This window comes from Schistocerca gregaria, chromosome 4 (assembly GCF_023897955.1).
Source record: "Schistocerca gregaria isolate iqSchGreg1 chromosome 4, iqSchGreg1.2, whole genome shotgun sequence".
NCBI classification, from domain to species: domain Eukaryota; kingdom Metazoa; phylum Arthropoda; class Insecta; order Orthoptera; family Acrididae; genus Schistocerca; species Schistocerca gregaria.
Window position 1 is genome coordinate 473,068,100 of NC_064923.1, and position 24,700 is coordinate 473,092,799.

General features: G+C 44.8%; 1 protein-coding gene across 10 annotated transcripts in view; it reads right to left on the reverse strand.

Moving 5' to 3' along the window:
* LOC126267309 (kalirin) overlaps positions 1-24,700 on the reverse strand; it is a 2,010,890-nt gene that overhangs the window by 1,243,665 nt on the left and 742,525 nt on the right. For all 10 annotated transcript variants that reach the window (XM_049972405.1, XM_049972404.1, XM_049972401.1 and 7 more), the window contains one exon: positions 2,765-2,957. In XM_049972405.1, the coding sequence (XP_049828362.1) occupies positions 2,765-2,957 (193 nt within the window). The remainder of the gene's footprint in view (positions 1-2,764; positions 2,958-24,700) is intronic.

The following is a 24,700-nucleotide window of genomic DNA, read 5'->3' on the forward strand; positions in this document are numbered from 1 at the left end:
ACGCCATTCAAGCCCCCAGGACTGACGAAAAGAACGCTTCAACAGGTCACTTCCAAAAGTTACCCAAATATTAAATATTTCATTAGTTGTATGTACTAACACCAGCAGTTTTTCATCCGCCCTTCGCACATTTTAGATATCTTTATAAAAGTAAACTCAACACTGGGATTGTCACAACGCTGTGCCACTTTACCTGGTAAAAAAAGTAAGCTGATTCCTTCCCGTCATAGTTTCGCATTGTACTGTATCAGTCTTTGCTTTCTGCGCGTGACCTAAACACGTTGAATTCGCCAGCGATATGCAGCTAAGTCCACGAGTTCCGTGACGCCACACAAGCGCTGTTCGTCAGCCGCCTCGCCACCGCAGCGGTGCTGAGCGGCACGGCACGCTCCAGCAATGGGGCTGAAGAGCAGCGAAAAATCAGACACACTCAAACCTTACTAATTATACCTGAAGCCTAACCGGATAAAGCGATTGCAGACGGAAAGTAGGAGCTCCAAGTTCAAATTCTGGTCTGGCACAAATGATGATTTCTCACGAGAAACGACTATATCGCAGTAACTGTATTAGTGGACTGATTCCACCGAATTCCTTGTACCCATCAACACTAAATTACCAGTCTATTACATAAAAGGAGTATTTGTCTCTTCGTCTTCTTTCCCATTTCATCCGACTACGATGAAACTTCGGTGAGTTGTTTCTCTGGGGATAAGAGAACAAGAGTGGAGGTGAAAAGGGGGATGAAATAAAAGCTTACTACAGAGACGTCTGCAGCAATTTCAGTCATATTCCGAATATACAAGACTCATTATTTGTATAGTTCGTTGTATAAAAATATTGCGAAGGTAAATGGTAATATACCCCAACCATACCTGCGGGTAGAGCTGTGAATGTGAAGACGTGGTACGGAAAAATATTCGATAAGACCGAAATCAGTATAAAATTCATAATTTTCGGAGTCGCTAGACTTACTGGTAATAGTCATGATGACATTTCATCGTACAATTGGGGTTTGATGTGCGAGAGTGGAAAGACGGTGACACAGCAGCATATCTCTGTAACTCCGTTAGGAATTTCTACCAAAATTTACACAATTATCGCTTGCAGTCTGGAAAAACGTGCTGTGGCAGTAAGTAGACTCCTAGCTCCATTACGGTTGTGGCTTCAGGGTCGAAAGACGTGACATAAAAGCGTACCTCAGGAATGCCTGTAGGCAATTTAAAGGAAATTTGGTATATGCACGACTCATCATGTGCGTAAAAATATTGCGGGGAGTAAGATACCCCCCCATCTACCGCCAGCGGTGGAAGTGACGATGAGAAGGAGAGACATGCAGAAAGTTCCGAAACCGACCTGTTGGTTGACTTGAGATACTTTAAATGTATTAACCGCAATCTCTCTTATTTTTGTTATTCACAGCATCACGCATTAGCCACTTCGTGAGAATGACGGCAGCAGCGAGCCAATAATTTTGCCATTGTGTTCCGGGAACAAAGATTATGCCACACAGTTCAATACCACAGATACATGGTGTAAAACAGTAGAGATTAAGACAGTTCCCAGCAACAGTTGTTTTCCTGGAAACGACAATCATTTAGGACCTACCGGAGAATTACATGTGTCTTAAGAATTCAGTTGAAACTGCAGGGGAAATTTGCTAGAGATACGGATGATTATAATTAGAGTGTTTAAAAAAGTGTCCAATATTTTCAGAGATGGTAGTACTAACCGAAACAAAAAAGAAATTCCAGTAAACAAGGGCGCTAAAGTGCGTACCGTAAGAGCTATGGGCACTTGTTCATCTTCGATACTATGAAAGAGATCTTTTCTACTGGAAGCTCTTCGCTTTTCATCTTTTGGGTGGAGGTAGTGTGACCCAAAACAAGTAAAAAATGTCCAGTAAACATGGGCTCTAAAATGTATACCTTAAGAGCTATAAACACTTGTTCCTCTTCGATACTGTGAAACACATTTATTCTATGGAACAATTCTGCTGAATTCCTCTTCGATACTGTGAAGCCGGCCAGAGTGGCCGTGCGGTTCTAGGCGCTGCAGTCTGGAGCCGAGCGACCACTACGGTCGCAGGTACGAATCCTGCCTTGGGCATGGATGTGTGTGATTCCTTAGGTTAGTTAGGTTTGATTAGTTGTAAGTTCTAGGCGACTGACGACTTCAGAAGTTAAGTCGCTTAGTGCTCAGAGCCATTTGAACCATTTGATACTGTGAAACACATCTATTCTATTGAACAGTTATTCGTAGCTCTCAAGGTATGCATTTCAGAGCACATGTTTACTTGACATGTTTTACTTGTGTTTGGTTCACACTACGTTCTCTGAAAACATGGAAAGCAAAGAGCCTGCAGTAGAAGAGATCTCTCTTATAGTATCGAAGATGAACAAGTGCCCATCGCTCTTAAGGTATGCATTGTAGAGCCCATGGTTACTGGATTTTCTTTCTTTTTTGTGAGTACTACTACCTCTTAAAATATTGGACACTTTGTTTTAACACCCTGATTTGATACGCGTTCGAGGGAGAAGCCGCACACAAGAAACCAGTTAACTATAAAGTACTCGAATTCGAAGCCCATGCACTTGTCTTTGATATTAGGAACTTTCGAAGCTGTCAGGTCTCCTCAAGACCGCCTTCGCCGCTGTTTTACACAAGTATCCCGGCGACAGGCTGCCTCGACAGCGCTCGGAGCGTGCTACACTGCTAATCCGTAACTCCTGCGTGTGTCAAATGGCCGGGCTGAAGCTGTACTCACCTCGAACTTGTACTTGTGGCTGGCGAGGGACGTGCGCTGCTTCTGCCAGAAGTTGTCGGGCTTGATGATGCAGGCGAGGTGCACGGAGCCGGGGAAGTGCTCCTGCAGCACCTTGAGGATGGGCTTCACCGTGCTCCAGGTGGCGCCGCGCATGTCTATCACCACCGTGAAGCCCTGCTCGCGCACCTCCTCGCTGCAACACGCCCGTAACAGTCGCACTGTACTAAGCGTCATCACCAACTTACGACAAACAAAACTCTGCATATGATTAACAGGGCCTGTCTCCTAGTAAAACAAGAGTTGCAGCATTCTGAGAGTGAGTTTATTCACTGTCTGTCAAGAGACGAATAGCTGAAAATTTGTGTATTTGAAAAATGTGAACACTAGGCTATTGACGCAAGTTGTATTATGCCCACGTCTAATCGTATCTTACCTTTACATTACATTTCATTTTTATGTGACTTTCTACCCACTTCACTGTCACTGATCCACAATTCATCAGGGAGGAAGGAAGATTAGAAGTCAATCTGTCTTGGGCGAAGGGGTCATGAGAGACGCATGACAAGCTCGGTTTAGTGAAGTATAATGAAGGAAATCGCTAGTGCCCTTTCAAAGGTACCATCCCGAAGTTTACCCTAAGCGGTTGAAGAAAACACGGAAAAGCTTACAACCGGATAGCTGAACGGTGACTTGAACAACAACCATTCCGAATACGAGCTAAGTATGCTACCCGCTGTGACGTCTCGCCCGGTTCCATAATTATTGGAGCCTGCGATCTGCGACATACGTATGCTCCGATGCTACTTCTATCCGAAAAGCACTTTTGCTATATGACAAAATCTACTCGTAATTAGCTAAAATATCCTATAGGCTGACACATACAGATCGTCAAAATAAAAGAGGTCCAGAGACGAACAAAAACGCATAAGAAATTTATCTCACAAGGTTACGAACAGGTCCGCTGCAGTAAGTCATGGTACGCACACGCTAACGGTTCTTCCCCCAGTATACACTTTCTTTTTCAACAGATGTATTATCTTGGCATATCTAAGTAGCACATGGCATACAGCTTAATTATAGACCTCTGGCTGAAATGGGCAGACATTCACAGAAACACGAAATACAATGCAAAGGAAAGTCATAATTAGACATAAAACAAGGGCGTTCACACAATTTTATCCAAGATGAGGCAAAAGTCTAAAATTGCTATTTTTATGTACTAATTCGATGAATTTTGAGACTTGTAGAGCCCCAAGAACAAAGTTTCACAGGGCTCACACAAAAAGTATTTTATGGTGAACGTAGATATTTCCATACTATTACAGTAATATGAATAGAAATACCACCATTTTCATTCGACCATCTGAAAACAGAACTTCGTTATGATTAAATCCTGGATATTCAACCACTCATTCACAAGAATATTTTATCCTCATACAAAAATATTGAGTTCCGCTCAAAAATAAAAATTTTAAGTGAAAAAAACCACAACGATTGCCGAAATTTAACAGATATCAACAAAAATACTGAAGAAAAAAATGTCAACTTGTTATTCTTCAATTTGGGGAAACTAAAATACAGCTTAAAATACAATAGAATTTCCCGCTACACTCAGCAATGCTAAATTTGTAATTTAGTCGGCTCTCAGATAATCACAGCTAGAAGTTTTGGAGAATTTTGTTACAACAATAAACTCCATAGACTGCCTCCCGCTCCCCCCCCCCCCCCCCCCCCCCCGACCCGTCACCACGCCTCTTGCAGTGAGCAGTAACAATAACCTAGTGCTCATATATTGCAAAATTTCCCTAATTTATAATCCAGCGAAAATAAAATTAATGCAAACTGATGATGCCAGGACTAGAATGAAACATTTTTGGTGCAGTACTGACGATAGTTACCGTCTACTACTTATTGTTTTAGTTCTATTAACGTTTGCGATAGACCCGACATTAAAATACGAGGGTAGTCGGAAAAGTTTCCAACCTCAATACGAGGATAGCAGCGCATGTCAACAACAGTTGCGGAATTTGTTTGTGCATGTGTAGCAAGCCACTCACTAAAATTAGTCTACCGCTATTTTCGACGCGCAGTTGTTTGACAGTCGTTTTAGTGAGTCGATGCGAGTGAGTTTATGAAAGTGGACAAAATCGAGTATCGAGCTGTGTGTGTTTTTTGAAAGGCAATACTGCTACGCAAGTTAGACACGAGTTGGACGCTGCGTACACGGACTCTGCACTATCATTTATCTCAGTGAAATTTTGGGCAGCTGAATTTAAACGTGACCGCACCAGTTTGGATGACAATTAGCGATCGTAACAGCCAAAAATTGCAATCACTGACGACAAGAACGCAGAAATTCACCAACTTGTGCTACACAACAGTCAAATTAAGGTGACAGAGATAGCGGAGGCTATGAGCACATCCAAAAAATATGTGTCACATAATGCTTGAAAATTTAGGAATGAGAAAGCTGACCGCAACGTGGGTGCCACGATTTCTCACTTTGGACCGATCCTTACCTCAACGGTTGCCATGATGAAAATCCACGAATTGCGGTTTTAACTGTTTGAGCTCCCTTCTTAGTTACCAAATCTAGCCCCAAGAGTTTTGTTGTTGTTGTTGTTGTTGTTGTTGTTGTTGTTGTTCCCTTGATTAGAAGCTGAGATCGGAGGACAGAAATTTTCATCAAATGAAAAGGTCCATCACTTCCGTAAACAACTACTTTTCAGAGAATGATATTGTTATTTTGACGCTTATGAGGATATGTATGTAAAATTGGTCAAAAATGTTGAAATTTTTTTCACACCAGATAGTTCTGTAGCATGTTAAGAGTGTTGTCTCTAATTTTCAGAGTTTATTTCGTGCTACATATGACGTAAAAGTCATCTTGTTTCAACCAATGCACAGTGCCATGTCCATTTTCTACAAGACTGTTTTGTTTACGATATTTTATTATTTTCTGGTATCAGAGGCGACATCTATAGAGTATAAAAGGCTGTGAACCCACTTACGATGCGATTAATTATGATTTATTAAAGAAATGTACACAATGTCTAACACAAAACCCGAACGAAAACTTTAATAATCTCATTTAAAAGAGACGCCCAAAGATAATATTTTGCTTATCTTCTACTGTTAAAATTTCCGATGTTGAATTATGGTAGCATTCGAAAAGTCAGGACCATTATCAGACAAGGATTTTCTATACGTTGCTTAACTGAAAACCTATTGAAGAAGACTGATGATGTGCGTATTGCTTGCTAGTTGTGAGATGTCAGTGAAGGATATTGCAAAAACGGCATGCCAGAAGGACCAGACTAGAAAAAAGGGCTACATGAAGACCAAAAAAGACATAAGTGTTGTCATAGCAAAATTAAGTACCTGTTTCTAGCATAAATGGTTCAAACGGCTCTAAGCATTACGGGACTTAACACTGAGGGCATCAGTCCCCTAGAACTTAGATCTACTTAAACCTAACTAACCTAAGGACATCACACACGTCCATGCCGAAGGCAGGATTCTAACCTTCCACCGCAGCAGCATCGCGGTTACGGACTGAAGCGCCTAGAACTGCTTGGCCACAGTTGCCGGCTCTGGCATAAATGCTAAGAAAATCTTTTTTCTGCATTTCACACAACTTTCATTTTTCACGGTATAACGATCATTTTCTGCTGAAGCATTACAGATAAAAAGGTGAAATATGCCACAGACTTTGTACACACTATATCACAACTTCCTGTAGTACAAAATTTTTCAATGTGCATTACTGTCAAATACTATAAATTTATGTAAAATAAAATTGTTACGCACCACAAACATAAATTTAAGCAATTGTTGCGAAAGTTCTAAGTCTAATATTAAGAAACTGGTACACACAGATTTGTTTATCTAATTACTGAGAAGAACCTATGACATTTTGAGAGTGGTAAGTAAAGTAACCATTGACAATATGTTCCTTGTGAGATGTAATGTGTTCTAAAAGTATCAAATTACTTGAAAAAACACATTGAAAATGTCGAGATTATAGCCAACAACATAATGACAACACGTACAAAATTTGGTTCAATTACCTCTCGACCAGTAGTAGTTACATTAGCTTATACACCGATGAGGCAATAGCGTTCCACTTTTCAAACACAGTGCAGCAGAGACTCTGCTTGGCATGGATTATAGAAGTCCTTGCACAGGATTCCAGAAGTATGTGGCACCAGACGTCTTCGCACAGATCAAACAATTCCCGCATACTACGGGGCAGTGGTTTAGCGGCACGCGGGTGGCACCCGATGTGTGTTCCAATGTGTACAGATTAGGCATATTTGCTGGAGAAGACATCAATGTGAGTTCACTACGATGACCTTCAAATCACTAAAGCACGATTCTGATCTTGCAACACATACAGTTATCCTGTTGCAAGATATCATCGCCGTAGGGGCATACTTCACGCATTAAGCGATGCACGTGGTCCACAATAATGTTCACATTGTTCACTTTCGTCATGAAGCCTTCGATTGTCACCACAGATCCCGTGGTAACCCAACTGCATGTACCGCAGCATAATTCTGCCCTTATCGGCCTGCATCTGTGGCGCGGTGCATGTTTCGTGCAACCACTCGCCTGGATGATGGCGTGTAAGGACCCAACCATCAACCTGGTATAACAATACATGCGATTCATTCGAATATGCGACACGTTTCTATTGAGCCATACTGAGAACTCAGGGATGCTATGCCCACTGCAGTCATAACTGACGATGTCGGTTTATCAACACAGGAACACGTACGGGTTGTGTGATGTGAAGTTCCATGTTCAACAATGCCCTTTGAACGGTGTTCTCCGAAATACTTCTATCTGTACCAGCATTGTCATCTGTCGTCAGATCTGCCACAGATCGCTGGCTGTCCTGGTTGGCTCGTTACTTCACCACCTTTCAGCCAGTTTCCATAGGTGGTCACGACAGCATTAAGCCAAAACGCGACCAGCTTCGTCGCTTCACAGATTCTCGGGCCTAGCCGCAGCGCCACAAGTGCACTTTGTTAACACCGCTTATATCAGTGGATGTCAGCTTTTGCGGCCGAATCTGCACGGTAATGACTACCATTTGTCTCTCTTCCCCTTACACTGTTTCCTTACAGCGGCAAACGCACGTAATACAACCAGGAAATATTCAACCTCGCGGTGGGCAGTGGTCCTAATGTTCTGGCTCGCCAGTATACGTACGCGTGTATTTTCTCACACCTCTCACCTTAAGGATATGCGAAACATCGTCGGAAAAAGTGTATAGATTTACAAGGAAATTAAGCTGAAAAATAAAAATAAATCTGAAGAAAAAAGGCTTATTTCTTTGCTAGGTCGGAACCTTTCCAGACTAGCCTCGTATGTGCTAAAAAATGGGTATTACCGCAAGATCGAAGTACGTGGCCAATGGAGTACTCCTCCCATAACGAGAAATGAGTTCAAAGTGGAGGACGGGGATTAAGCGCAGTATTCTGATAAGGGAGACGGGAAGATAGACACAAGAGAGGCGACTGTCCATTTCGGGTCCAAAGTGCGGCGGGACGGAAATTTCCGAGTTAGTGAACAGTGCTCTTTAGAGAGCGTAACAGAGCATAAAAAGTTTTTTCATTAGCGACTTGTACGTGACGACGCGGTGGCGGCGCCTGCGCCGCGCGGATTACGCGCCCGCGGAGCAACTTCTTCGCAGATGTCTGCTGGTGGACCGTCGCGGTGCGCCTTTGGGTGCCGAATATAGCGGCTTTAAGTGTGTCAGGATGTGCTTCCTCCCACTCGATACGCGCCGCTCCTCCAGTTTGTTTGAACTTCTGGGAGTGTCAGCGGCTAGAGGACACAAACAGAAACGTGAGGTTTCTTGTGTCGCTTCCGGTCCACATCTTTATATAAGAGGGCGCACAGCTAGCGACTAAATTAAGCTGCCGGAAGACATGTCGGCACGGAAAATGAGTACCGCGAACTCGTCTATTTCTATGAGTATACTGTGATTCATTTTCTGAGAACACACCACGTTTCACACAAGCTGTGTTCATTTAATGTAGCTGCGATTATGTGGTGCTAAGTGAACTGTTGTCATCATCGCGTAAAAGTAAGACAGTCACAATGTTGGCTTAAATACCACAATCTAATGCAGACTGTACACTCATCAGCCAGAGCATTATGACCACCCATCTAACTGCCGGTACATCCACTTTGGGCAAGGGTAACAGCGGTGACGCGTCGTGGCTTGGAAGCAATAAGGTCTTGGTAGGTCGCTGAAGGGAGTTGTCAACACATCTGCACACTCAAGTAATCCAATCCGCATAAATTCCAGGAAGGTGGCGACGAGCTCTGACTCCAAGTTCAATCACATCACAGAGGTGTTCGATCGGGTTCAGATCTGGCGAGTTGGGGGGGGGGGGGGGGGGGGGGGCAACACATCAGTTGGAACTCGCCACTGTGTTTCTCGAACCACTCCATCACTATCATGGTTTTGTTACATGACGCATCATCTTGTTGAAAAATGCCACTACCGTCGGGAGCATGACCGTCACGAATGCAGTATATGTCGTCTTCAACCAGTGTACAACACTCCTTGGCCGTCACAGCACCTTGCACGAGCTCACTGGACCCATGGATGCTCAAGTGAATGTTCCCCAGAGCATAATGTAGCCGCTGCCAGCTTGTCTCCCTGCCGTGATTTAGGTGTCAAAGAGCTCTCCCCGTGGAAGATGACAGATTCGCGTCCTGCCATCGGCATAATGAAGAACGTATCGGGAGTCATCATACCATGCAAAGGTCTGCCGCTGCACCAACGTCCAGTGTTGATGGTCACATGCCCTTTTAAGACGCACTTGTGCTCTGCCCAACATTAAAGTCTGATCTTAGTTCCACCACAATTCACCGCCAGTCCTGTCTGCCCAGTCTACGATGTCCGGCATTTGTAATGAGGGATGGTTGCTCAACCACACGACGTCTGGCTGAGGTTTCACCTGGGTTTCGCCAAGTGTCGAAAACCTCATCACAGTAATCCTCGAACACCCGGCAAATCGTGCAGTTTCCGAAGTGTTCACGCCAAACCTCCGGGCATCACAATCTGCCCTCGGTCAAACTCAGAAAGATCGCGTGTCTTCCCCATTCTACACACGGACAGCACGCTCACTGATACTACACGCACTGAACGTGTGAGACCAGCTGTCATTCCTCGGAAAATGACGCTGCTATCGCCTGGACGGGATTATATCGATAGCAGGTCGGTGGGCATAATGTTCTGGCTGATCAGTGTATGCTCTTTTATATTTTCCAAGCGTGAAGCGATATACCAAGTCAGTAACAGGAACGTAAGAAGGAAGGAAGAAGAAGCCTAGAACTTATCGTCCAATCGAGATCGAGAGCATGACGAGGTACACAGAACTTGCTCAGTTCGAGAAGTCAGGGAGGGAAGGAGAGGAGAGGAGAGGAGAGGAGAGGAGAGGAGAGGAGAGGAGAGGAGAGGAGAGGAGAGGAGAGGAGAGGAGAGGAGGAAGAAGTGGCCTTACATGGTGTAAGGAACATCACATCATTCGCCTATGGTGATTTATGGAGACGTAGTTATCTAAGGTAAGTTTACTGTAGAAGACGAATTATTGTGCAACTTGAAATATTACATAATAAACACACGACATTGCTAGAACCAAGATGGACCGACCCTTTGATTTTGTACACTATTATCTCATAAGTTCAAAAATTTTATTTTTATTATTCCGCAATTTTTTCCGTCCTTGAGGTCATTATCTGCCTGAATTTGACGACGTCGTGCAACACGCAGGACTGGATACATGCAACGCCACCCCAATTCGCGTGTCATATACGTAGAAGTCCCTCCCATTTCTCCCAATAATACAAAACGAGCTGCCCTTCCTCGAACTTTTTTTGGTGTCCTCCGTCGATCCTTTCTGCTGCGGATTCCACACTGTACAGAAATATCCCAGAAGAAGGCGTACAAGCGTAGTGTAAGGAGTCTCTTTACTAGACCTGTAACATTTTCTAAGGGTTCTGGTAAAAATCGATGCCTTTGATTTGCTTTCCCCGAGATATTATGTACTTAATCGTTCTAGTTTAAGTTATTCGTAATTGTAATCCCTAATTATTTAGTTAAATTTACAGTCTTTATATTTGTGCGATTAATCTTTGAACTGAAATTCAGTTGATTGCTTTTAGTATTCATGTGGATGACTTTACGCTTTCCATTATTCACAGTCAACTGCCACTTTTACACCAAACAGATATCTTGCCTAAATCATTTTCCAATTTGTTTTGACCATCTGATGACATTACATGACTATTAATGACAGCATCACCTGCGAACAATATAAGAGGGCTGCTCAGATTGTCTCCTAAATCGTCTATGTATACCAGGAACAACAGAGGGCCTATAAAACTTGGTTGCGGAACGCCAGATATTATTTCGTTTTACTCGATGACGTCCCATCAGCTATTGCGAACTGTTACCTTCGTGAAAGGACGACACTCCATAGGCGCGCAGTTTGATTAGAAATAGCCTGTAGAGTACGGTGTCGAAACATTCGGGAAATCCAAAACTATGAAATTAATTTAACATCTTCTGTCGACAGCAGTCATTACTTCGTGAGAACAGAGAGCTAGTTGTGTTTCACAAGAACCATATTTTCGAAATCCGTGTTGGCTATTTGCCAATGAACCGTTTTCTTCCAGGTGATTCATAACTTTCGAGCCCAGTATATGTTCCAAAATCCCAATGCAAATCGACGAAGCGGGAAGGGTCTGCAATTCAGCGCGTTACTCCTATTTCCTTTCTTGGGTATTGGTGTGAACTTGTGCAATTTTCCTGTCTTTGGATACGGAGTTTTCTATTATTAATTGCAATGCCCGTAGAGAAAACACACACACACACACACACACACACACACACACACACACACACACACACACAGAGAGAGAGAGAGAGAGAGAGAGAGAGAGAGAGATGCCGGTTTTCGTAGTTACGCTTCCGCAAGACGACAGGTATTGGCTCGAACAAGAGACATTGACGCCGCGCATCTAGTCCACCCGCAGGACAGGCGAGGCTGCACGGCTGCACCTTCATTAGGCACGTGTTTCCCGGCAGCGGCCGACGTGCTCCAGCCCCGGGCGGCAGTCGATTGAACGGCTCGGCCAAACAGACCACCGGCGGAGGCGCCTTGGCTAATGGCCGCATCAGACGCCACGCCGGCCGCTTAACACGCCCAATTACTGCCCGTCTCTGATCACAGGGCCAGGGGCTCTGTCTTCTCTAAGCTGACGCGTCTCTTCCCCAATCTCCGCTACAAGGGACAAAACACCTCTGCTGACACCGTCTATCAGGCCACTTACTGGGGGTCGAGATGACACAGAGTCACCCTGCGGCGTGGCGCAGTAGAACGGCAGCGACTTAAGAGAGTAACTACACAAGACGGCAAAGTTCTTGTTGGCAGAAGAAATGCCAGAGTATGAACAACGCTGCGCCGAATGCGAGAAATCGGCACGCGGCATGGTTAGTACACAAATTCTGTGCACGAATAAAACCGACATATGTCGGTGTTAGTGCTATCAGAAGCGATATATTTAATAAAAATTTTACTTCCGTCAACGATTGTACTGTACAATTTTAATTACAATGGCCATTTGTGAGCGTGAAGGGCGATCTTCGCAGTCCATGACTGGTATTAATATCCCCGGTGATATTTTTTTCACGGGCATTAGACCGTAGCCTGCTCTATTCTAAAGCATATTTCTATGCGTAATGTTTCGTCTCCTAAAGTTGGACGCATCATCAGGGGCTATGTGATTGTGTCTCCAGCCAGCATTCCGAGATGAAACGGAAATTTTAGAAATATGCTTTAGACTCACATAAGAAAAATCACCAAGGTCATTTTAGGCGTTGGTTTAAGTTACCTTACAACCGACAAACACTTCGTCTTAAATCCCTCAACGAACTACCACCAACTCACCTAGTGAAATGCTATTCTCCAGCAAGTTGAGAGGAAGATTCAAAGGAAAATTAACAGCTTCCGAGTTTTACTGGGGCAGAGTTTATTCTCCTATAATTGTGACGTGGGATCGTTCTGCTGGCCGTGTTAGAGACACAAGAAGCAGTGTCGGGCAGAAATCTGCTTTGTAATCTTTTTTCTATCAATGCACGTAAAGTATGCTGCAGTACAGATACAGAGAGAGTTTCGGTCGAGGACTATCAGGCCGGCTGATGTGCTTGAGATTTTATCGAAAACTTTTACGGTGGAAATAAACTTGCGAAAAATTCTGGCGGGTAGCAGCACATTCCAGAAGAGCTGTTAGTGGCTAGAGAACATATACAATAAGAATGCCTGGACTCTGCCCTTGTCGTTGATGTCTCAAATGGCTGAAAGCTTAAGCAGTTTTCCAGGGTCGTTGTTGACGCACAAAACCGGGAAACCTATCATCAGCTGGCTAACACGGGAAACTCTTCATCGCGTCCTCCACAGATTTAGTGGTAAGATTGCTCAGTGAACAGCCCGTCAAAAACTGAACAAAGATCAAGCATTAAAACAGGGAGAAGATACACTGAACAGTGAAAAACAAAAAAAGCAAAACAGAAAGCGTGAACGGTCGAAGGACAAGAAGTGCAATATAGAGTTGGCTTAACCAGCAGCAGCGTCGTGTTAAAGTGGTGACGGTAGTGGACTGCCTTGCGGGCTATTTATTTATTTATTTATTTATTCGCTTTTCGTTGGATTCAAATTTGCGATTGTACCGTGGTGTACTGTCCGTTTGCAACAGCGAGTTGTAAGGAAGAGACTTATAATCGCAGTTGGTTCTGCACAACTACTCTATTAGCACCCAAAAATTGTGGCTCTCAAATGGTAACCGCAAACGTTAGATGATGAGGCGACAAGTGAACTGAATCCTCCACTGGAAAACACGTCTGGTATGTCATAAACGACATTAGTGACGGTAAGTGTGTCATATGATAGGACCCTCTTACCGACGCACCTAATTTGTACGCCTGGGAAGTGAGTGAGATATGCCTCCGCGTCCGATTTAGGTGTTCGTGTGAATGTGATCACTCTCACGGAAATGATGAAAACATAATAGTTTCTCAAATAAGATGCAACAAGTTAAAGTAACAGTTTCACAATCATACAGTTTCCGATGCAACAAATTAAAGAACGAGTTTCACAATCATACAGTTTCTTTGTCTCTGTCAAAAAATGTTTTCAACATTTTTGAAGTTGCGTTCCGTTTTGGAAATTCTGACTCTTGAATTCTCTTGTTGTAACATAGTTCGCCGAGCGGGATTAGCCGAGCGGTCTTAGGCGCTGCACTCATGGACTGTGCGGCTGGTCGCGGGGGAGGTTTGTCCTTAGGATAATTTAGGTTAAGTAGTGTGTAAGCTTAGGGACTGATGACCTTAGTAGTTAAGTCCCATAAGATTTCACACACATTTGAACATTTTTCGAACATAGTTCGTAACAGTCTATTTCATGTTTTCATGTTTATTCAAATGGCTCTAAGCACTATGGGACTTAACATGTGAGGTCATCAGTTCCCTAGACTTAGAAATACTTAAACCTAATTAACCTAACAACATCAGACACATCCATGCCGGAAGCAGGATTCGAACTTGCGACCGTTGCAGCAGCGCGGTTCCGGACTGAAGAGTCTAGAACCGTTCGGCCACAGCGGCCGGCTTTCATGGCCGTGAGACGTCTATGTGATATCTCGCCTGCTCTCAGTATCCATCACGTTTACTTGCAACAGTAACGTATCCTTTCCACATCACTTACATTCTATAACCAGTGTACAGTATGACAACTGCCAAGACTACAGAAAGAGAACAAACATTTCAATGACCGGACGCACAGTTCATAATGTTTTGAAAAAAAGGGCACGACATAGATTTGAACACTGCTCGACCGTATGTTATTCCAACAACGTGGGCACTTAACGAGGACGCCGTTGCTCTATAAATGTGCTCTATATTGCACTTCTTGTCCTTCGACAGTTCATTGTTACTATTTTGCTTTATTTTTCACAGTACAGTACACCTTCTTCCTGTTTTCGTGCTTGATCTATATTCAGTTTTGACGGGCAGTCAACTGAGCAGTTTTACCACTAAATCTGAGCGGGGTACGATGGGAGATGGAGGAGGCGTGTTGCGAGCTCTGTGGTGGCCTAGTCGCTCTTTTCCACACAACTCCAGAAATGTTGCAATCTGGTGAGAGGACAGTGCTTCATACCGTCTTTGTGATCTGTGTCGTAATAACGGTAAAATGACTGCATTTTCAGCATACAATAGCAATTTCATCAGTGCAAACACTTGCTTTAATTGCTGCGGAGATCTGGAGCATCCACATCGAGTGTCACCAAAATTACTGCGTATGTAACATTACTCCATTTATTAATTTTGATTCAGACATCTCCATAGTAAGAGCAACAGCTACGCTAATGCGACGTGCAGCACTGAAGAGACATGAGAGTGGCACGCACAGTAAGCAGGAATTCGCCGAAGCAGAGTCTCGTAACTGGAGCGCCACTCGTCGCACGTGTTTCATTACAGAGACTGCTGCGGAATTTGCCGCTGTTCACTGCGAACGCACTCCGACGGGGGCATTATACGCACCCGAAATAGCAACGTAGTGTACAAACCCTCGCCGGAAGTACCCTCAGTCATACTCACTTGATGAACTTCTTTATTATACTGCCACGATGACAGACGCCTCGACAACGAGTCGCCGTGCTTTTGTTCACTGCCAGATCTCTGTAACCATCCTGCAAGCGCCTAAGAATATCTGAGTTGTTCCGATTTTCCGCTAAAAGGAACTCAGTGATAGCCCTCTGCTTGGACTGCACCTCAGTTATAGACGCCACTTTGATGGCTACGTTTAGCGCCGGTATGTGTGGCAACTACATGAAAACACGGGGGCTGAAGGACGAGTGTTCCACGATTCCCACAACAAATGCCGCATTTTTGCAACTGAAATTGGTTGTGAGAAAAAATGTGTCGCATCACTTATTGAACGCCCCACGTATAAGATTTTACCTTCAATCAGAACGGCCACGAAAACCTGCAAACTTATGCACTTTTAATTAACATTGTGTTTATACTGGTTGCTGGTGAGGAGGAGAGTTAGTTATTAGTATTTTATTCATGATCTCATTCATAAGCAGCCATATCACAGTCGCTCGAGGGAGTTAAAATTAAGCTTTACTTGTTTAATCAGAATCGGACGATGACTCTCATTGTCCGCAGTCTCGATGATACGAAGCAATAGGGAATCCTGTGTAAATAACATGTCTTAGTTTTCTAGCGTTGCGTAGTCAGACGGGAAACCTAAGATCCGGCGGAAAGTTTGCTTTGGTAGAGTTTAATTATCCGATGAAATAATGGAGCTCTTGGATCTAATAATTGCAGGTTCGTTTCCAATTCATAGGAAGTTCCCTTCTGATTACCAACGAAACGACACCCCCGTGCAAATTTCCAATTAGAGAATACATATATAATGAAATTCCTTACACAACTGTGATGTAAATGCTCAGTATGTATTTTCTTGAGTAGCATACAATATATTTTCAATCTCTTTCTTCCAGTAATCTCGATAGCAAAATTACAATAATTCAATGTTCGGCACAGAGAATATCCTAGAAGTTCCCTCAACACACCAGAGAGAATATTACAAAGAGTAATTATGCGCTCATGGAATAGTAATAGTACTGTACTACTTTGCGCATCGATTCCGCGAGTATATAGATGGTCAAGTAGGAAACGTAATTCACTCATAGAATTGTGCAGGGATAATTAGTAGAATATAAAGAGATATTACACACTATACGCGGACTAAATCAGATTTCAGACATGATGATTCCCTACTGACGTTGCCAGTTTTATCACACGTGATGGAAACAACGCTCACAGAAGCTGTACTGCTGAACGAGCCTCGCAGAGTGATGATAACTATGCGAATTTGTGACGGAGAGCCGGCGTGCATTAGAGAGATCCGCGGGCGGCCTCGTAATAAAGTTCCAGCAGGGTGATTTATGCGTGGGGCAGGAGCACTGCAGAGGCGCCGTGGCGGCCGCGCCGCACGCACGACAGCTTGCTGTGGCACGGTGTGCTGTGCTGTGGTGTGGTGCGCGGTGCCGCAGTGCGCCCCACATTTTTGTGCTCCTGCCAAGTGTCCGGCGAGGGCTGCGGCCGCAGACGGGCCCGCCGGGGGAGGCGCGCGGTCGATGGCGCCCACGCCTTCCCTTCGCGCTACAAACAGGCGGGGCGTCGCGCCGATGCCGGGGGCATCAGCTCGGGCTCCCTGTATGTGTCGACGTCGGTTCGGACATCTCTCCCACTTCGGCGCTGCATAGCACCCACTGGTGCCGGGAGTCACAGGTACCAGGCAACCAGTGCCGAACACACCACACGACGCGGCGACGTACGTGGTGTCCGAAAAGTCTTTCCCTGATTACATGAATTGAAAACTCAGGCTAGAAGTAAGATACAAACATGAAACTGGTGTCTAATTCTTTACAAACTATCAGAGTTTTTTTTCACACATCAGTAAATTTCCACATGACCACCCTTGGTAGCACGTAGCACATATAGGCGATATTCGATTTCCGTCCACACATTAGCCAACATCACAACACATGACATTTACACAAACGTTTATTGTTTCGCGCATACAAAGTGCAAATCGTTCAGGCCTTCTTGCCCAATGACAGTACATGTCGATATGACTTTGCGGTCGACATGCTATCACGTATTGAGGACAATGATGGTTATCTCAGACGAATTGCCTTTTCCGACGAAGCGACCTTTTTTGTCAGTGGAATAGTGGGGTTCATAGCCCCGTGGCGAGGTCATGGAGTGCACCAGAGGCAGTCCAAAGGTGAATGTTTGGTACGAGCTATTGCACGTGATGGGCCAACGGTTTGGCCTTCACGCTCTCCTGACATAACCGCATTAGACTTCTTTTTATGTGCTACGTGTTACCAAGGGTGCTCATGTGAACGTTTATTGATGTGTGAAAAAAAAACTTTGAGAGTTTGTAAACAATTACATACCAGTTTCATATTTGTATCTTACTTCTAGCCTGAGTTATCAATTTATGTAATCAGGGAAGGACTTTTCGGACACCCTGTACTTCCTAGAGGGATGGTCTGAAAACCGCAGTTGTCGCACACCTGCCATTGAGAGCGGTCGCGGTCTCTCTAAATTTGTCGGCACACGGAAGAGTTATTTAACGTTGAAGTTGCTCTGTGAGTTTTGTGACATCACTTCGTGCTATAACTCGTTTAGCAGCCATTTCGTCACGTCAAACACAAAATAATATCCGCGATATTTCGGCAACGTGTCACGTACAGCGGAACCAATAAGAAGCAAGAACGCTCCCTGCCTCAAAAGCACAAACCAAGACGCCATACCGTATTTGTTGTATTCACCAGAAACAGATATTCGGTGGGTTTTATTTTACAGGTTACACCCTATCAATATACGCTGTTTCTAAGCACCAGCATATTGAATGTTTCCAGAATGAATCATTATTGGCACGATTTGTTGTAATAAAACAACGGGAAATGTCATGCAGCTAGTGAAAGAAATCTCGTAGTTAAAAAATTGTTCAAATAGCTCTGAGCACTATGGGACTTAACTTCTAAGATCATCAGTCCCCTAGAACGTAAAACTAATTAAAACTAACTAACCTAAGAACATCACACACATCCATGCCCGAGGCAGGATTCTAGCCTGCGACCGTAGCAGTCGCGCGGTTCCGGACTGAAGCGCCTAGAAACTCTCGGCTACCACCGCCGGCAATTAAAGCCTTTGAGAAGATTGTAACTAACAATGCGAGGCCGATAAAAGCAGAGTTTCAGCACAACGTAGTTGCTTGAGATGGCACGATCCAGAATCGAGGATGGGATAGGAATAGGGTTCGCGGCAATATTTTTTTTCCACTTTTGCATGTTCTAAAACGTTGTGGGAGTTTCCTTAGGAATTAATTGAAATAATTTCTGTAATATTTTATGTTAGATAAATCTAAGTGCGCCCTTTGTCAGGAGTGACTTTGTTCGATTTGATGAACTTTTATGTCCTTCATGAGTGGTCAAGCATCTTTCATTTCTGTCTTATTACACGTTCACGGATACTGAAGTTTTTATTTCTGTATACGAATACAGAATTGTACGCGCGTCCATTTTCGTGCACAAACTGTGTGGATTGCAACCCAAATAAAGCAAACAACTGCCGATGTAGGGAATTGAGAGCACACAATCAAGTCAGTTGGGCGGCCGGAATGGCCGAGCGGTTCTAGGAGCTTCAGTCAGCTGCGGTCGCAGGTTCGAATCCTGCCTCGGGCATGATTGTGTGTGTCGTCCTTAGGTTAGTTAGGTTTAAGTAGTTCTAAGTTCTAGCGGACTGATGATCTCAGATGTTAAGTCCCATAGTGCGCAGAGCCATTTGAATTTGACAGTTTCTACTGCTTACCTGCGTGTTTACCAAACCCCACTTTGGCCAGCTAGGTCACCAGATCTCTCCCCAATTGAGAACGGTTGCAGCATTATGGGCGGGGCCCTCCAATCAGCTTGCAGTTTTGATGATCTAACTCGCCAGTTGGACAGAATTTGGCTCGTTGTCCCTCAGGAGGAGATGCAACAACTCTAACAATCATCAAGCCGAATAACTGCTTGTATGAGGGGAGAGGTGGATCAAAGGGTTATTGACTTGCTCAATTTGTAAAGCTCTTTATCTGGAATAAATCATACATTTTTTTCTGAATTGTAATTTTTTCATATCTACCGATTTGCGACCCTTTCGGTTAATGCCTACGTGGCGCGCCTTCTGTTTTTTGTCCCTTACAGTGTAATCCATACCCCCGTTTGTAACCATGGGTTATAAGACAAATGCCGGAAGTGGTCATCCCTTCCAAAACGTTATCAACTGGGACTAGCTGTGCTCCACTACATTTTCACCTCTACGGTTGGTAACTTCGAAGAACGTAGAGGAAAAAGGTCTTTAAAAAAACTGCAAATTTTGGCTGTTACTTCTTATCGTGGAGATATCTCTGAATATAAAAAGATTCCTCTCTTTCCTCCGCTTTAATATTGCACCATAAACCCTCAGGCTCTATTATATCCCGTCAGCAAACACCAGGCGTGACACAGTAATTTGTCTTAGCGGCTCTCAGTGTCTATTTGCGGAAGTGGCCCGCACAGAACGAACCGTAAAATCGCGCCGACATCGCCCGCGCGCGGAGGAATACGCAGCAGGAACCAATTTCCTCGCGCGCAGTAAAACCACATTACGCGGCAGTGAAAAACGGCGCCGGCGTCCCCGTGCGAAATCAAAATTCGCCCAAAGCGGCCCCGCGGGATGCGCCGCAGCGCGGCTTTATTTCATCAGGTTGCGCGGCTCCCTGCGGCGGCGGCGAGCAGTGAACAATACCGGCAGCCACTGTAGCCGGGTAATTATTCGGCGCCGGCGGCAAGACAAATGAGGCGCAGGAAATTAAGTTTGCGCCCGGGCCGGCACCGCAGCGCCGCGCCGCGCCGAGCCGCCCCGCGTCCACCTGTGCGACGCGGACTCCCGCGCGAAGATTCTCCGCGAAATTAAGACCGCCATCGCGTCTAGCGATCCGACTGCAAGTAACGGAGATAAATGGCGACATCAGCAAAAAAGTACCCTCTTACGCTTCCAAACGAAATTTAGAGCCGTGCTCACAGCGAGAATGTGGCGAATCATCCTCGGCAAAGAAGATGGACTCTATCGCACTATGGTAGTCAAATGGGTCCCTACCGCCCAGTAGTCAGCGTTCCAGCTTTCAAGGTGGGCAGGGCCGTAGGCGGTAGAGATTCAAAAAACACTTTCATTAGGTGTTGGTAAAATTTTAACGTTAAGAATTATTATTAATTGTTTTAACTTGTTGTAACGCTGCTTTATAAATTTCATAACGTTAAGTTACTTCCCCATTTCATAAATCACCACTAGTGTAGAAGTGACCAGAAGTATAAATGTGAGTGGCAGATAAATATTAAGCTGGATTACCCCGGCTGTAGCTCATGGGTAATCACTAGCCTTACCTTTGACACCCGCAAACTTAAGGAATCAGTCGTTGGTTGGCTGGTTGATTCGGGGAGGGGATCAAACAGTGAGATCATCGGTCCTATCGGAGTAGGGAAGGATGGGGAAGGAAGTCGGCCGTGCCCTTTCAAAGGAACCATCCGGACATTTTCCTGATGCGATGCACCGAAATCACGGAAAACCTAAATCAGAATGACTGGACGCCGATTTGAACCATCGTCCTCCCGAATACGAGTCCAGAGTGCCAACCACTGCGCGACCTCGGTCGGTGGAACTCGGTCGTAGAGAGCGATGTTAACGAAAAATATTTTTCTTTCATTAAGAAGAAATATTTAATTTTCATTTTAAAACTAACACCATTCAGCAGAATTCTGCTACACAAAGAAAATGAATGATTCGATTTAATTCTCCGTAACTGAGAAACTACTGAGACGTATATAATTAAATCTCCGTAGTTATTCACAATTATTAAAATATCCACGGCTATTTTCTCACGGTCGATGGAATTTCTTGTAAAAACTCAACGTTTCAACTACATCTACGGATCCAATACAAACCCTCGCTCGCAGTAAGGAGTGTAACTTTCTGGCTGGCCGTAAAATTTAATATTTTGCAATGTGGGTAGTGTCAACCGGCATTTCAGATTAGCGGGGCTTCAACTTATACGCAATTTCATTTGACACAAATGATACAATGGTTTATCGATTCTCTCTACAAAAATGAACTCCTCTTCCTGAGGCGGCCGCGGTGGCCGAGCGGTTCTAGGCGCTTCAGTCCGGAACAGCGCGACTGCTACGGTCGCAGGCCAAATGCTGCCTCGGGCATGGATGTGTGTGATATCCATAGGTTAGTTAGGTTTAAGTAGTTCTATGGGACTCATGACCTGAGATGCTGAGTCCCATAGTGCTCAGAGCCATTTGAACCTCTTCCACATTTTTACTAAACACTATACTTCCTTTTTTATACTTCCGTTTCATAGACAACAATTTAACTGAAACTTCCTGACAGACTAAATTTGTATGCCGGATCGGGACTCGAACCTGGGACCATTGCCTTTCGCGGGCGAGTGCTCAACCGACTGAGCTATCGAAACACAACGTAACGTTCCACCCTCACAGCTTTACTTCCGCCACCCATAGCAATGTCATAACACCCAAACTTCGCAGAGGTTCTCCCGCATATCTTGTAGGACCAGCACTCCTGGAAGAAATTGCTTTAGTGCTAGCACATCAAACACGTGGTGCTCGAGAAAGAACTACGATTCGCTGGCGGCTAGTCCGTGACACTCGACACGCTGGAACGTCAGACACAAAGTTATTTCAACAAAAGTATAACTTCGTTTTTAATTTATACTGGAAATAGCCAGTTATTGAATTCTATCGCTGATCTGGAAAGTAATTACAGAGTAAGAATCCGTTGACTATTGGGACTTGTGCGTTGTTTTTGCGACCGTTTGAATGTCGCGTCATCCCGACGTTTACTGCCACTGTACACGGAAATCTGTCCACAGGGCTAAGACGCAAAATCGTTGACAATCATAAAGTACCTGCTGTATGTATATAATCGTTCTATTGCAGTTCTGTACACTCTTCCAAAGGGCAATACACAATTAATGAAGTACTACCGTACCGCGATTTTATTTCCCCTGGCTCTTATCGGAAACGCGGGGTGATATTACAGTAAGCAAAAACCACATCAATTTTTTTCGACTGTCGTGTACACTGTGGAACTCCAAATAGGTCCACGGACGTCTTGTCTAGTTCTTGAAACTGCAGAGCACATCCTTATCGGCTTCAAGTGCACAGGTAAACAAACGAGCCGTTCGAAGCGGCCTGACTCCCAGATGCTATAATATTGTGGTCGATAGAGCAGTTCGGTCCGCTTATCTTGAGTTTTTATTGTGATATTTCACGAGGATCGGTGAACTACTTAATATTATATGCACAACTGTCTTGAAATCGTTCACAGCGCAATGTGTTTTCCTTAGTCACCACCGCACTTGTTTACTGTGATGTCACGCGCGTTTCCGACAGCGACCACTGTAGACCAAGTGCAATACTATCGTAACATGTTCCCGTGGAGATAACATGTTCCTGTGGAGAGTGGGGTAAACATCACTTGGCTGGACAGCCGCTGCGCGTCTGCCTACGCGGCCAACGAGAAATCGCGCAATAATTTCCACAAAATTAAGAACGCTGTCACCCCTTGCTACATACTTGACGGAGATAAATGTCGTGAGTCAACATATCAGAAGAAAAAGAGGACGTTATTTATCGAATAAAATAACTTGGTGATTGACGATCTTGTGGCTGGGAGGTGGTCGATTCCTGGTGCGTCGGCGTGCAGCCAGCCACGCTTTACAATGCTCTCCATGTACCTACGAAACAGGCAACACGGAGGGCAATAAGTAAATAAAAAAAAAGAGGCGCAAACGCTCGCGCGCGCGCGCACACACTCGCACACGCATACACGCACACGCGCGCGCACACACACACACACACACACACACACACACACACACACACACACACACACACCAATCACGTAGCACTAGAGAACGGCAGAAAGGCAGATCTCTAGCACTCGATCCGCTGAAACGTCAAACAAAAATGTTGAAATGCGTTGTGATCCTAAGGGACCAAACTGCTGAGGTCATTGGTCCCTAGACTTACACATTTCTTAAACTAACTTATGATAAGAACAACACACACACCCATGCCCGAAGGAGGACTCGATCACCGGCGGCCGTGCGATCCGTGACATGGCGCCTCAAAATATGCGGCCACTCCGTGCGGCAACGTCAAACACAAAGCTATTCTAATCAACGTACATATTCAAAAGCACAGCTGGTGAACGAGCCGATCTGACGTATCTGGATAATATTGCAGCTCCTGCACCCATGGAAGCCTGGGAAAACTTTACAAGAGAAGCAAGCAGTCGATAGTGCGTTAACGTTCCCACCAGTCAACATTCAGTACTAATGGGAGACCGGCGAGCACCGAACGAAATTTCAACAAGTCTCTTCACCGAGTTGGTACGAATCACTTCATAAATGTCATCTTGTGATGGTGCTATGAATCGTAATATCGATCGCGACCGTGAATACGTTGCTGCCGTGTCGTCTTGTGCCCTAGGACAGTGGTTGTTAACTAAGGTAGTTAGCGAAAGGTTACAAAAACATACTCAGATTGAGAATAAATGTGTTAGTTTTACTAGGATATGGGTAATTTGATAACTATACTGTTCATGTATATTAGTGGTTACACTGGCAATAATACTAACAATGCTTCATGTTTAAGTGACAGTACTACTAAAAGTTTAGTAACGGAGTAAGGGTTAGTAGGCGCGCCCGGCTAGCCGCGCGGTCTAACGCGCTGCTTCGCGAGAGGGAAGGCGTGCCCTTCCCCGGCACGAATCCGCCCGGCGGATTAGAGTCGAGGTCCGGTGTGCCGGCCAGCCTGTGGATGATTTTTAGGCGGTTTTCCATCTGCCTCGGCCAATGCGGACTGGTTTCCTTTATTCCGCCTCAGTTACACTATGTCGGTGATTACTGCGCAAACATATGTGACGTCCCGGAGGGGGGGGGGGGGTCCACTGGGTGCCGAACCGCACAATAAACCTGGGTTTGGTTTGGGGCGGCGGTGGACTGCTGTGGCGTTGTGAACCACTGAGAGCTATGGCGGGACGAAGCCTCTCCGTCATTTCTGGGTCCCCGGTTCAATACAAAATACACACAAACAAGAGTGAGTTGTGGTTTTGTAGTTGTAGGGACGTACAACGAATGTTTGAGTAGTGGCTTGTGCATTGTTCCTGTGAAACTCTGGACCTCATCCTGCAGGACAAATTGACAGTCCTCTACAAAATCA